The 15,058-nt window shown below is 40.7% G+C and overlaps 3 protein-coding genes across 3 annotated transcripts in view; all 3 read right to left on the bottom strand.

Annotated features, from left to right (window-relative positions):
- Nucleotides 1–15,058, bottom strand: part of LOC148097652 (tripartite motif-containing protein 16-like) — a 106,313-nt gene that overhangs the window by 74,643 nt on the left and 16,612 nt on the right. The gene's annotated exons all lie outside the window — the stretch shown is intronic.
- LOC148097658 (tripartite motif-containing protein 16-like) lies at nt 467–2,278 on the bottom strand. Its single transcript, XM_087831521.1, has one exon. The coding sequence runs from the start codon at nt 2,261–2,263 to the stop codon at nt 605–607; it is 1,659 nt and encodes a 552-aa protein (XP_087687647.1). The 5' UTR covers nt 2,264–2,278; the 3' UTR covers nt 467–604.
- Nucleotides 13,227–14,989, bottom strand: LOC148097659 (glutathione S-transferase omega-1-like). The gene is made up of 5 exons (XM_087831314.1): nt 14,845–14,989; nt 14,066–14,174; nt 13,740–13,962; nt 13,545–13,646; nt 13,227–13,337 (listed from the first exon to the last, which is right to left on the bottom strand). Exons 1-5 carry the CDS (start codon nt 14,870–14,872, stop codon nt 13,227–13,229), a joined length of 573 nt encoding a protein of 190 aa, XP_087687440.1. The 5' UTR covers nt 14,873–14,989.

Raw genomic sequence — 15,058 nt, forward strand, 5'->3', positions numbered from 1 at the left:
CTGTAAAGCAGGAGTGGGGTAGGCGGAGGTTTACCCTGGTGCAGGTGTGCAGCCGTCAGTGGAAGAATCCGCGAGTTTGTCTGTGAGTTTCCCATTACGTCGTAGCTACTCGGTGCTTGCTCGGAAGTTTAGGGGTTTTTTCGCTGTAAAAAGAAGTTTTCTTCCCACGCACAACGGACACTAATGTTTTTGTCACTTTTTATGGAATCAAACTCAAAGTAAGGTCAGTACGTCCACGCTTCAAACGCTGCACGCTCATACTCTCTCTGCACTCGATATATGATCCATTGTTGATCTGCACACAGCTGTTGTCACAAACGTCACTGTCATGAGACATTCTCGCAAAAAAATCACGGTTTTAGTAACGCAGTAACGCAGCGTTCCTACGGGAAAGTAACGGTAATCTAATTACCGTTTTTGCAATAGTAATCCCTTACTTTACTCGTTACTTGAAAAAAGTAATCGGATTACAGTAACGCATTACAAGTAACGCGTTACTGCCCATCTCTGTGTGCAGCACATAAATACCACAATAATGATGGAGAGAAAATAAAAGGGAACTAAAATACAGATTTAAACTTACAACAATATGAAAGACTTCAGTCTATTTCACTTTAATCAACTCAGCCATGTGTACAACCCAAAGTCCAGCATAGAGCGGCTGAGTGAATGTGGTCTGGACTCTGTGGAGGAGAGTCATGGTTTCAGAGACGCTGTAGAAGGACAAAATACCTGCTCTGTGATCCAGGTACACTCCTACTCTGGAGGAACGAGGACCTGAGACACGAGTTTGGATGCTGTTGTACCGAAATGTATAACTGTTGTTGTTACAATCTAATGACCAAGATTTGTCATTATGTCCAACTACACATTCACTCCCTGTTCTGCTTATATTCTTGTATGTGACTCCTACATAAACTCCTCCCCCTCTCCACTCCACCTCCCAGTAACAACGTCCAGTCAGACTCTCTCTACTCAGGACCTGAAACCATTCAGTGAATCTGTCTGGATGATCAGAATAAGACTGTTGTTGTTCCATTAATGTTACTTTTCTGTTCCCCTCTGATAATAACAGCTGTTTGTTTGCTGTGTTTGGATCCAGTGTGATTTCATGTGAATATTTTAAGAATCCAGCTCTGGTCTTTGGCTCTGGTTGTGACAGTAAAACATCCACTTCAGTGACTGTCAGTGAGATGTTTGTCCATTCCTCTCTCAGAATGTCCTGTAGTTTATCTCTGACCTCTGACACAGCTGCTGTCACATCCTCAAAGTAGCTCAGAGGACGGATATTGATGCTGGATGAGTCTGTAGACTCACTGAGTGCTGACAGTGAGGGGTAGTTGTGTAGAAACTGGATGTGATCCTCTGTGTGTGAGAGCTGCTTCAGCTCAGCATCTTTCCTCTTCAGCTCAGTGATCTCCTGCTCCAGCTTCTCCTGAAGCTCTTTGACTCGACTCACTTCAGTTTCCTGCTTGGATCTGATCTGCTGCTTCACATCAGAGCTTCTTTTCTGGATGAGATGGATCAGCTCAGTGAAGATCTTCTCACTGTGCTCCACTGTTTGATCAGCAGACTGATTGATGGCCTCCACCTCCTGTTGAAGCAGCTTCACATCTTTCTCTCTGTCCTGGATTCTCTGCTGGATGTTTTGTCGACTCACCTCCAGCTCTCTCTGCCTCTCAGTCCTTTCTGCTGCAGCTGAGACTGTGTCGTGGCCTTTATGTTCATCCACAGAGCAGAGATAACAGATACTCTGCTGATCAGTACGGCAGAACATCTTCATCACCTCATCATGACGAGAGCAGATGTTCTCCTGGAGCTTCTTGGAGGGCTCCACCAGCTTGTGTTTCATTAATGCAGCCACATCATAATGAGGCTGAAGGTGTTTCTCACAGTAAGAAACCAAACACACCAAACAGGACTTCATTGCTTTGATTTTTCTTCCAGTGCAGACATCACAGGCCACATCTTCAGGTCCAGCATAGCAGTGATCAGCAGGAGCAGCTTGGAGTCCAGTCTTCTTCAGCTGCTCCACTAAATCTGCTAACATGGTGTTTTTCACCAGGACAGGCCTCGGTGTGAACATCTGTCTGCACTGAGGGCAGCTGTAGATTTTCTTCTTTTCCTCTTCATCCCAGAAGCTTTTAATACAGTTCCTGCAGTAGCTGTGTCCACAGGGAATAGCCACCGGATCCTTCAGTAGATCCAAACAGACTGAACAAGAGAAGGTTTCTCGGTCCAGCTGAACTCCTTTCTGCGCCATTTCTCCTCTCAGTGTCAATGATTGTGTGAGTTTCACTTCCTTATTATAGAAACTGGTCTGACCTCTGATCTGAACAACATGTGATGGGGCCTGCCAACACACGTTGGTTACACCCATCTTCATAATGTAGATCTAAAGGGGAGGGAACACAGAAAGATATGGACAGACAGGAGGTGCTTAGCTAGAGAGCAGGAAGAAGAGGAAGTGTTTTCATGCTGTGATTCATTCCAGAAAGCGGGGAGAGGCTCTGTGTTTAATTGTTTTCTGTTCAAACCTTTAACAAAAAGAATAGAGAGGCATCCAGTTATTGACATTTATATTATTTAGTTAATCTGCTAAATGAATAGTTTCTGCTTCTTTTAACAATTCAAATAGCAGAAATGAACAGCTGACAGCTTGTCAGACTCAGACTGTAAACCATAGAGACAGTTTATATATACATTTAGTCAGGGCAGTGCAGAGATGTTTAAAGGGGCGGGTGCTCACAGTTAAAAAGGGCTCATAGAAGCAGGCTGAAGAACAACAACCCACATTCATCAAGAATCTAATATGGAATCGCATCACACTATATCACTGTCATCAGGTGGGCACGATGCAAAGCAAACGTAGCCTATTTTTTACCTGATGGGTACAATGTTGCTGTTTGGGGGGTTGCTTCTGCTCTTGCTGCTGATAGTGCTGGAGGGCAGGGCTGTGTTGATCTGAGACTGTAGAGATTAAACAGTCCACAGGAGAGAGGGTAGCTGATTAAACAAGTGTTATGAGATAATAATAAAACACAAAGATTGGTCACAGCGCTTGGAACCATAAGGTAACAAAACTGTGGGAAATAAACTAAGCTCTGCCTGTGAATCACTCTTTGCCTCTCTTCTTCCTTCCATCTCATCTCATCTATCACATTCCACTTGCTGTCCATATGAGAATGAGGCACAATTTGCTATTGAATTCATCTATTATTTAATTATACATTTTAACAACTCTTGCACCTAATCCATAATAAAGCAATGATAGAAAAATGTTATGGAACCAAAACTTTGTGTTTATTACGTCTGTGAAGGTTCTCAGTCATCCAGGTCATCGTAGTCAAAGGAGCTTGCAAAGAAAAGCGTCTGGACTTCTTTAAGTTGCTTGAAGACGTTTCACCTCTCATTCGAGAAGCTTCTTCAGTTCTAAGGTCAAATGGTGGAGAGTCCCAGATATAAACCTAGTGGGAGTTTCCCCCCACAGAGGGACAAAAGGACCCCCTGATGATCCTCTAATCGCCTGAGCCAAGGTGTGAAACTGGGTGTGGGTCCCAATCAGCCAGAGTTTTGGGTGAGTTCATTGTTCACTCATTGTTCCTGTGCCGACATATCAGACGTTAAAGTGTGTTTCTGTGTCTCTAGATTCCCCAGACCCATCCCCGTGTTTCCCCGTGTGGAGTGTGTAGAGAGGTCGGCGTGGACATGTGTAGGATTTCCCTTTTTTCCTGGAACCCCGCCCCTCACGTCTTGTAAATAGCACAATTTCCGCACTGCCTGTAAATAAAACTTTCTCTGTTAAATCACAACCCCGGAGTCCTGCGTGTGGATCCTCAGAGCAACCTGTGACAGTCCAGCAAGAACACCACAAAAATTCAGAAGAAAAGCAACAAACAAAATCCCGACTGAAAAACAGACAAGGTCACAAAGGATAACTGAAATTATTTATACTAATACATGTTGTGCTTTTCATACAAATTTATACACATTAGAGCTAATCAGGGGAATAGGGAATGACTGAACACACAGGTGAGACTCATCAGAATTAATGACGCAGGAAGTGAAACTAAATACAAAGCATAAGAGACAAATGACCATCAAATAAAATGAGAAGTCAATGACTAGTGTGTTCACACCGAACGCGATGGACGCGAATAGAGCGTCAGGTTTACATGTAAAGTCAATGGAAAAGCGCGATGACGCGCGATTGTGGGTCCCGCGAAAATTCGGAAGCAGATTTGCGTCGCGAAAACGCCAAAACGCGTGAAATGCGCGTCAGTGTAGCGCGTCTGGCGCGTTTGACTCGCGAATAAAACCACGCGCGTGAGTTTTTGTGTTGCATTTTGTGCATACGCGCGTTTCGCGTCTACCGCTCGAGTTGGAAAAATCTGAACTCCAGCGTCAAATCGCGCCGCGACAACCAATCAGGAGCCTGGTGACGTGGCTCTGACCTAGGTCAAAGGGGCAGATCCAGCCAAAGCCCTTCATTCTTCATTCAGTATGGAGGAAAAGCTTATCAGTGCCGTGGCTAATCACCCGGAGCTATACGATGCTAGCTACTACTTCTACCGAGACAGGAATAAAAAGGACCTAGCTTGGAGACACATAAGTGAGGAGATCGGGCAACCTGGTAAGTTCATTCCTTCTTTTTAATTTTCAGACTGACCCGATGAACCCGCGCAAAAGCTAGCAAGCCCGCCTACTGTCCCGCTATTTTCCCACTGATGTACAAATACCTTTCCGCTAACAAGATAATGCGTTTATTCAGAGGACATCTGCAGGAGAAAGTGGAAGAGCCTCAGGGACACTTATAATAAGGAGAAGAAGGCAGAGAAGGAGAAGAGGAGTGGGTCTGCAGCAGGATCGGGGAGAAGATGGAAGTTCTTCGCGGTCATGGGGTTTCTGGACCCCTTCCTCACCCCGCGGGAGACTAGCGGAAATATGGTGCGGACCGTGGAGAACTTCTCCCCCGAGGACCAGGGACAGCCCGAAGAGGCAGCAGGGGAGTGTCAGTCAGAAGGTATGTTTACATTGAGTTAATGTAGGCAGTTAATTTATGCGTGTTGTCATACAGGAATATATTTTGTTTATTAATAAACAGTATACAGTAGTCCCGCTGTTCATCCGTCACTGCCTCGCCTTTTCGCTGATTTTTTTTATTGCACCGTACAGCTTTCAACAATGCGCGTTGCTTTCTGCAGCCCAAATGACAAATCTCCTCCGTGTCGTGTCTCCTGCGCTTGCCAAACTTATTATGTTTGGTTTTGATAACCATCACGTCCAATAGAAAAAAACAGCACAAAAACACTCATAACTATGACCCTCATTCGGAAATAGACACCTGCACCGGGAGCTAAAAAGGCGCACAAAAGTGGCGCCGCAGACGGAGAAAAAGCGCGGCATAATACTTTTACGTTTTAAAATCGACAAAGGTTTTCACTTTGAGAATCAACTTGTGAGAACTGTGACTACTGTTCATGTGCTGCAATAAATGAGAGACCACTGTATATAATAATAATAATAAGTATATAATAATATAATATTCTCTATGACTTTTGTCTTCAACCTGTTAACATTTAATATTGTCTTCATAGAGTCAAGTAATCGTGCAGCAGAGTCCTCAGCTGTCTCTTCTCCTGGCTCCCCAGTCCCTGGTCCCTCAGCTCCTGCTGCTGCACCCACAGGTATGAACATCAAGCACTGACAGCTTTTTACTTGCTTGAATTCCCTTGTGATCACCTTTACTAAATATCTACAACCAATCTGTTTATATCATGTTTTTTTTTTCAATTTTGAAAATGAAAATCTAGTAGCAGCCTTCTCATTACTTTGTGTTGTTTTGTGCTGTGTTTTACAGGCCCACAGAGGAGGACAGCTCGAAGGCGGGCGAGGGACGGGTCCCAGGACGGTCCATCGGCGGTGGAGCTGGCCATCCTGGAGTCCCTAAAGAGGCCACGCCCATCTCCAACTGAACATTTCCTCCTCGGCCTTGTTCCTGCTCTGGAGAGCATGCCGCCTCAGACACGAGAATTCGTGAAATTTCAAATTTATAAATTAGTTTTTGAAAACAGCACAGCTGTGTTAAATTTGGAAACATTGGACCCTAATGATCAGTGGTTTTCTGATGAGGCAGCAGCTCTCCAGGGCAGAAACAATGTTCTTATTTTTCTCCTCCTTCTCCCTGAGGCTCTTCCACTCCAAGCTGGGTCCTTTTTATTCCTGTCTCTCTGTAAATAGTTAAATTTCATATATTTATGATAAATGTTTTTGTTAATGAATTTATATTTTTTCAAATAAACATTTATAATGACAAAATGTCTCTGTTCTACTACACAGCAAATATTGGCACCCGACTTGACACAAGTAGAATTTATTTCATATTATACTAATGACAAAACATACTAATACAGTGGGATGCAAAAGTTTGGGCAACATTGTGAAAAGTAATTATTTTCTTGTACAAATCACTGGTTGTCACAATAAAAATAGTCAGTTAAATATATCATATAGGAGACACACACAGTGATATTTGAGAAGTGAAATGCAGTTTACAGAAAGTGTGCAATAAGTGTTTAAATCAAGCAGGTGCATAAATTGGCGACACAAAAAAAGAGAAATGAAATAAATATTTAGTGTATATGAATGTGTGTGTCTCCTATATGATATATTTAACTGACATTTTTCATTGTAACAGCGATTCATACAGGAAAATAATGACTATTAATAAGGTTGCCCAAACTTTTGCACCACACTGTATATAGGAACATAGTGAAGACAAGTTACTTAAGAGAGTAAAAAGAGGTTAGTTTATTTTGGAGTAGAGCTCCATTTATTAAGAAAAAATTAAAAGGACAGGAACACTCTTTAGAGGTTTGTGGGTGGCTCTTAAAAGAGCCGTTGTGGGGAAGTCACTCGGACTTCAAACAGGCTACTCCTTTGGTTGCCAAGACACAGCTCCCTCCGCCGAGAAGTGAGCCATGAATTTCTCCCTCACCAGGACAGCCTCTCTGCAGGAGTTGTTTGCTGGCAAGGAACCTGGACAAAATTGTTTAAAATGAGTATTATGTGTACTGCAGTTACAAAATACATTATTGAAATTCCAAAATTACAAATTGCAAAACATAAATCTTACATAAAACCTTTTGTAATTATAAGGATAATTACATGATATATATTAGATATAATCTAAAACAGTCTGCGGTGATTATATACAAATATTCAACTATCCCAGAATTAAACCAGGTCTAAATAAAAAGGAGTGAGTATCACTACAAAGGTTAACTCAGTGGTCCTAATGCTACAGTTTGATATCAGCAAACACCGAGCGCATACATTGATATGACACCACAGCCATGCTATCATTGCAAACACTGATAACAGCATAAATCGAATTAAATCGGGACTTGATGAGACCTTCTGAGTATCACTAGAAATATTATAAACAGTCGTCTCCGTACCACAGTTTGCTTTCAGTAAAAAACGAGAGCATTCACTGTTAGCATAGCACATCCACGTTAGCAGTGTATAAATGGATAGTTTAGCATATATTAGCACAGGTATCAATAAAGGACTACCGTATTAAATACTTTTACTAACCTCAGGCAGATGGACAGGCGCTCTGCAGGTGGGATTGAGCGCCTGTAGTTGGTGTCTAGGCGGGCGATTCTGGGACCGACGCGGGAAAGCAGGTCCTCAAACTGGCCGAGTGAAAGACGGTGATATCGCTGAAATCGGCCGTCATCCAGGCGCAGCTCCTGGAGCAAATGGTGAAACTCACCAAACTGCTCACGCCTCTGGAGGACCTGATGGACCCAGGTACGGCGAGGGCGTCTTTTACGCCGCTGCTCTGCTCTCCACAGTACATAGAGAAGGGAGACTCTCTCTTCAAGCGCTAACTCGACAGCTGCCATCTTGCAAAGATACCGGTCTGGCACAACTTCCTCCCACATCCCTCCCATATTTCGGGTTCACGCGCGTCAAAATATCATATTTTGAAGCGCGATGGATTTTTCTTGGACACGCGTTGAGACGCGAATGTGCACGCGTCAAATTAGGGGCGTTTGGGGCGTTTTTGTTCGCATCCATCGCGTTCGGTGTGAACACACCGTTAGAAAAGTCTCTTGCTTTAGTCGCTCACAGTACGCTAAACATCAACTTGGAGTTCTTACAAAAGTCTCTTGCTTTAACGCACTGAGACGGACGCTAGCCGCCTTTTTTTCTACTGAGTGAATTTACACTGCGATACGTTCAACTTAGCGAACAGATAATTTAGGCTTTAAACAATATGCACGGTTCGAAAATAAACAGGTCGTGCTTACCTTTTAATCATGTGAGCTAGCTCTCTGTTCGCCTCGTTTCACGATCTCAGCTCTGCCAATTCATCCTCTCTGGGCCTCAAGCGAATCCCAGGGTTTCGGCACCAAAACTGTTACGAAATCAGTTTTACCCCTGTTCTTTTATTCGTCGAAACTTCCAGAGACGGCACCGGAACTCAGTAGTTATTTTCACAAAACTTTTATTTATTTTTATTCACCTTCATTTAAGCATGCACTTCTAGAAGGGAAGACGAGGCCGGTGTGTCCCTCTGCAAAATCTTCACCCCTTTGTTAGTTAGAGCCAGCTTTATAGAGGTGTCCCCATCATAAAACCCCCTACGGTGTGCTGCAAACTCTGTGTCTGTGTCTGTGTGAGTGCTCGTGTGTGACTGTGTACGCATACCTGTGTGTATGTGTGTGCACGTAAGTGAGTGTGCGTGACAGTTAAAACACTGTGGGTGTAGGTGACTCCCTAGAGGTCATAAAAAACACATTTCCCTTCCAGACCACAGTTATCCAGGTCAAATGTTGAGACCCCCACCCAAACATTCTCTGGGGAATTTCCTCTCAGGATTAACTCCTCTCTGTTTTACTTTCACAGTTCAACTGGGGAGGGTCTCCTATACTCTGCTCCTAAATTCAGGACACCATCAGGCCTTTATTACATTGAGGGCAGTGTCAATGTCTCTACAATAATTCTAGATTCTATGTTAACACATTTCTAAACTCTAAATCAGCTAAACATTTCTACACTTTCTAAATACAGAAGAGCAAAACTGAAGCGAGCTACCTTTATTAAATATACTTTATTGTGGTTGCTCGCTCTTCTGTTGCAGAGCCGTTCTCCCTCGATCCTTTGCCAGTGATAATTACAGTTATACATGCTCAGTGGACGTGCATGCCTCATTGAAACCGATGAAATCAATATCTTAAATATGCTGTTTTTCCAAATGATGAAACATCTCATTGCATTAAAAAGCAGAGCAATTACACCGCGCTCGATAGCTCTTCAACAATATCTATTCGAGCTTTGCAAAACTAATAAGGAAGCAAGGAAAACATACTTCTGTTTGTTTTCTTCGATTTACCCATCGAAAGCTTTTCCACCTGTCGCGCTGTCGACGCCTTTCATCGACATCGTGTTTGGTTGATGAAATAAATCTTGTCAGTTCAGCAGCAGTTGAAGCAGAGTTTCAGCTCTCAGGGATGTGGCCACTCGCTTACTGTCAGTACAATTTTAAATATCTGCTAACTGCTTTATCTTCCTCATAAATAGTTTATAAAGCCAAAATAAACAGAAAGATATCTGCCTGCAGTTTGAGCTTTAAACAGGATCTTGTGTGCTCACTTCAGAAAGTATATTTGTGTTTCTACAAAAGTAGCTTTGCATGATTCACTGTTCAAAATAAACCTTCTTTGTCTTATCCTGGAAGATGGTACGGCCCCTTAGTCCTCACAGAGTCTGTAAGACAGCTTTCTTCTGATTGGTTGCCCCTCAAAAACAGATGATTTGAGCAGCAGGTGGGAGGATTGCTGTGGATACTGCAAATTCTGGTATTGATACTATACGGAGTAAATACGAGGCCAGTATTGCCAATACTAATGATATTTAGTATTACTTTTCTCAAGTAATCGGATTACTGTAATCCGATTACCTTTTCTCAAGTAATCCGATTACAGTAATCCGATTACTTTTCTCAAGTAATCGGATTACAGTAATCCGATTACTTTTTCTCAAGTAATCGGATTACAGTAATCCGATTACTTTTTCTCAAGTAATCGGATTACAGTAATCCAAGTAATAGGATTACAGTAATCCAATTACTTTTTCTCAAGTAATCGGATTACAGTAATCCGATTACTTTTTCTCAAGTAATCGGATTACAGTAATCCGATTACCTTTTCTCAAGTAATCGGATTACAGTAATCCAAGTAATAGGATTACAGTAATCCGATTACTTTTTCGCAAGTAATCGGATTACAGTAAGTAGTTTTTCTCAAGTAACGAGTAAAGTAAGGGATTACTATTGCAAAAACGGTAATTAGATTACTGTTACTTTCCCGTAGGAACGCTGCGTTACTGCGTTACTAAAACCGTGATTTTTTTTGCGAGAATGTCTCATGACAGTGACGTAAGCGAGTGTGACGTTCGTGACAACAGCTGTGTGCAGATCAACAATGGATCATGCAGAGAGAGTATGAGCGTGCAGCGTTTAAAGCGTGGAAGTACTGACCTTACTTTGAGTTTGATTCCATAAAAAGTGACAAAAACATTAGTGTCCGTTGTGCGTGGGTAGAAAACTTCTTTTTACAGCGAAAAAAACCCTAAACTTCCGAGCAAGCACCGAGTAGCTACGACGTAATGGGAAATTCACAGAGAAACTCGCGGATTCTTCCACCGACGGCTGCACACCTGCACCAGGGTAAACCTCCGCCTACCCCACTCCTGCTTTACAGGTGAAAATAGAGCAACAGGACCGCTAGTCTTTGACTTTATTTATTTTCTGCTGTGTTTTACTTGCATCTATTTGAAAGACTGAGTGTAAACACACAAAATATTTTATTTTATGTGCTGGAATGTGCAGAAAATAGGTTTAAATGTTAAACTAATTTCTTCCAGTCAGAGAATGTTGCAGATAATTAAATTTTTGCTTGATGCATAAAGTTAAAAGATTAAAACTAATAAAACAAGTTTTAAAAAGATACTTTTCCATTTGATTACATTTTGTATGATGATTATGTAGAAAAAGTAGAATTGGGCTGAAAGATCTATCACTTTATCACCTATTCAGGTTGTAAATCCTGTTTTTAAAAAGTAACTAAGTAATTAATTACCTTTGAAAATAAGTAATCAGTAAAGTAACGGGATTACTTTTTTGGGGAAGTAATCAGTAATTAGTTACTGATTACTTTTTTCAAGTAACTTGACCAACACTGGTCATGACTTATGATGAGATCAATCATCATCGATCTGCAAATTCTGAGCACATCTCAACGACCACTGTGATGTTTACTTTCAACAATAATAATAATAATAATAATAATAATAATAATAATAACAATAATAAACGCCTTTCAGCTTCTCAGTATTTTGCTTCACTGGAATCTAAATGTGCGTCTCTCTAATCTACTTTGGCTCAATGTCTGTTGTTTAAATGTGCCGTAGGCTATAAATAGATATACACAAAACGGGTCAGACATTTTTCATAGAACATGTTTGATGTATATTTACCTCAAGAAAATATTTAACACAATTCAGTGGGCTATATACTGAGGATAGAAAAGTATTGATCCTACTGCACTAGCATTAATCCAATACCAATACAAGCAATCGATCCACCTCTAGTGGATACAGTCAAAGCTGTGTGTCAGAGTTAGCTGACCACCCTCACTGACATCATAAAGAGCCAAGACTAGAAAAGAACTCTTGAAACAGAACATTTAGAGCAGCCTGAAGCCTGAGACTTTAGTTTGACTACCTAAAAAGTTTTTGAACCCCCCAAAAAAAGAATAAAGAGAAAACTCCAACAGACTCCATTCTCTGTAACGTTGGTCATGTTTAATGTGACAGCACATACAAGAGGGAAAATAACAGAGAAGAAGGACCTTAGGAGGACCTTTAAATAGAGAAATGTTTCAAATCAGTGTCCAACTTCATATATATCTGTGTGAACTTGTGTGTAATTAGGCAGTAACTGAACAACAAAACTTCTTCTATACACATTTCCTTTGTGTGTTTCCATATTTCCATAGTTCTTAAATGAAGTGTAGAAAATGCAGAAATGTCGGGAGAATCACTGCTTCTGCAGAAAGTGTCCTTTGTTACCGACTTGATGTGACAAATAGGTCAGTTGCAGTGGTGCAGATGCATCATGCATTTCAGAACATTTCCAATAGATTGTGAAGGTTTGGGATTATAAAACACCGTACAGAAGATATGTGAGTGACCCTTAAGCTTGATAAGCTGTTGTTATTACTTTCTACACCAGGATCCTTTTCTAAGTAGCTGACAGCTGTTAACTGTGCAGGGGTGGATCTAGCAAAGTTTAGCCAGGGGGGCCGATAGGGCATTAACAGGGAAAAGGGGGGCTCAAAGACATACTTTTCTTTCTTATTCTCATTTAAAATGTCTAGCTTTTATTAAATAATTATCCAAATCTTACACCCAAAGTTTTAATCTGATGAAAAATGTATAGAAGTCTATTACTGTATATAGTAACTATTAAGTCTAATATACCCTAGTAAGCTATGGTACTTTTTCCTTTGGGAAGGTACCATCTGTGCAGTCTGCAATTCTGTTGAAGAAAGATGTTGAATCTATTTAATTATTCTTGAAAAATAATTGATTTCTGTGCATTTTTTCCCACACTGCATCAAATTAAAGTTGATTACGTCGATTAAGCATCATAAGGTGGGGGGGTTCCCTTCCCTTTTTTTTTTTTTTTGCTGGGAGTTTGCAACCCTATTAGTTAGGTTGCTTACTCTTTAAAATACCAGAATAGGGAGGATGGAGTAGGTTTAAGTTTATTAGATTGATCAGTATTGCTGAACTATGAAATATTTTGGGTGCAGTGTATTTTTTGCATACGAATATAACAGAATAGCTTTAGTGTTTGTTTTTTTGTAACTTGAGTATGAACTTATGCAAAAAGCAGCAAGATATTAACAAACATTTTTATTGATTAAAAAACACACTATATCAGATTCATATCGGTATCGGCAGATATCCAAATTTATGATATAGGTATCGGACATTAAAAAGTGGTATCGTGCCATCTCTACAAAAAACATTTCTAACTTTTGTAACATTTCTAGTAAATAATATACTTAGGCTCCCCACAGTTGAGCTTTTTTTTAAAAAAAATATTTACAATTTTCTATAAGTTAAATATCTGTAAAGATTATTACTTACTGTTTGACCTGATACGCTTCTACCCTCTCAAACCACGGCCACATCATGTAGTCGATCATTGTTATAGAATCGCCACCAAAGAACTTGGTCTTCTTGTTAACGAGGTCCTAGAAATTGAATGTTACATTCATTAGAGTTGTAATTAACTGGAATAACCAGGCACTGTCAGGAAAGATAAACTTAATTGTTTTAATAAAAACAACCTTTGATCAATGACTGTGATTCACAGGCACACACTCATTCACACACAGTGTATCACCTCATATGTTGGGTTAATGGATAAAGGAACCAGAGGCCTCAAAGGTGTGCCCTACCTCGTTTAACTTGGCAAACTTTTCTTTCAGTTCAGCTTCCAGTCCGGAGACATCCTCTCCCTTCTTTTTATCCATTGGGATCTTGTAGAAGTACGGTATCACCTGTAGGAAACAGTGACATTAATATTATTATTTGGTGGTGGTTAACAAAAAACAAAACGTTAAGGTTTATATGCAAGTTTTTGTGTGACCTACTTTGGAAAAGTGCTCCAGCATCATCTTTTGCTGAGCCTTAGCAAAGGGAGAGGAGGGAAGCAGCTTCTTTTCAGGGTAAACTTCATCGAGGTATTCACAGGTGATGGGTGACTCGTATATCACCTCACCAGCAGGTGTCTCAAGCGTTGGGACAAGACCAAATTGATTCTTCTTAAGGTACCAATCGAGTTTTTCTTTCAAGTGGACATTTATGGTTTCGTATCTGAAAACAAAAAAGCAGGTTATGTGTGCATGTTTAAGCACAGGTTGAATGACTGTGATGATTTTTCATTTCTACAGCAAACTAGAATAAAGAGTAGCCTTACTTGATTCCTTTGGCTTTGAGCACTAGTCTGGTCCTTTGGGCAAAAGGGCAGAACCTCATGCTGTAAACCCTGATGTAGTCTTTAGGGACTGGGCCAGGGGCAGCGCTACCTGAGGGATACAGAAATGTTTCTCCCATTAAAAGACTGGTCAGTAGGGAAACCTGAAGAGGGGTTACGTAAAGACTTTTCTCCTGTTAAACCTTTACTAAAGTAAAAAAAAAAGAAAAAAATCTATTTTGTACAGTAGTATAATTTTCAGAGTAATTTTATAGCTGACAGTTTGGGTTATGTTGTGCTTCCACATCAGCATTTTGTCTTCGTAGTATTTTTACACAACATCCCAAGCTTTATGGAAACGGCATTAACTGACTTTACAAACACCTTTATTTTCAAACTTACAGTGAATTTATCATTTCTATTTGATTACAGGGCAGCTGACTGTGGATTATGCACATTTATACATTTGTACTTGTATTTCAACTGGATTTGTTTTTTCTTTTCTGACGTCTGCTTGTTTTCAGAGACGCCACAGTGAGTCGCTGTTTGTTCAGACAAATTGGTTCAGGCATAAAGAGTTTCGTTTATAAACGTTTATAAATTAATAATCATCTGGACCGTTTGGCGCTTCAAATCGGCACGAAGAGGTTTCATAGGACTAAAGCATAATTTTGCAAAAACGAAGCTAAATCCTTAACACAGATCGAATCGGAGGAATAAAACTATTGCATTTCACATCGATAAGCAGCCTTCAGTTAACAGAGTAATACTTTATTTCTTACCTTTAGCGAGACACTTTTCAGCAGACATGTTGGCGCTTGAAGTAACGAATGATTAGAAACAGATTGTAAAGGACGGAGCTAAAGTTTATATTTTACGCTCTAGTTCCGCGGTGGGCGTGTCGACTCAGTTTGACACGCCCACCGTTGTCTCAGAAGGCTGGTAAAGACGTGTTTCTTTTCTTCTCTTCAAAGGAGCCGCCGTGGAAGTTTAAAC

Source organism: Neolamprologus brichardi, chromosome 18, assembly GCF_056152115.1.
Source record: "Neolamprologus brichardi isolate AB-2024 chromosome 18, ASM5615211v1, whole genome shotgun sequence".
Lineage (NCBI taxonomy): Eukaryota > Metazoa > Chordata > Actinopteri > Cichliformes > Cichlidae > Neolamprologus > Neolamprologus brichardi.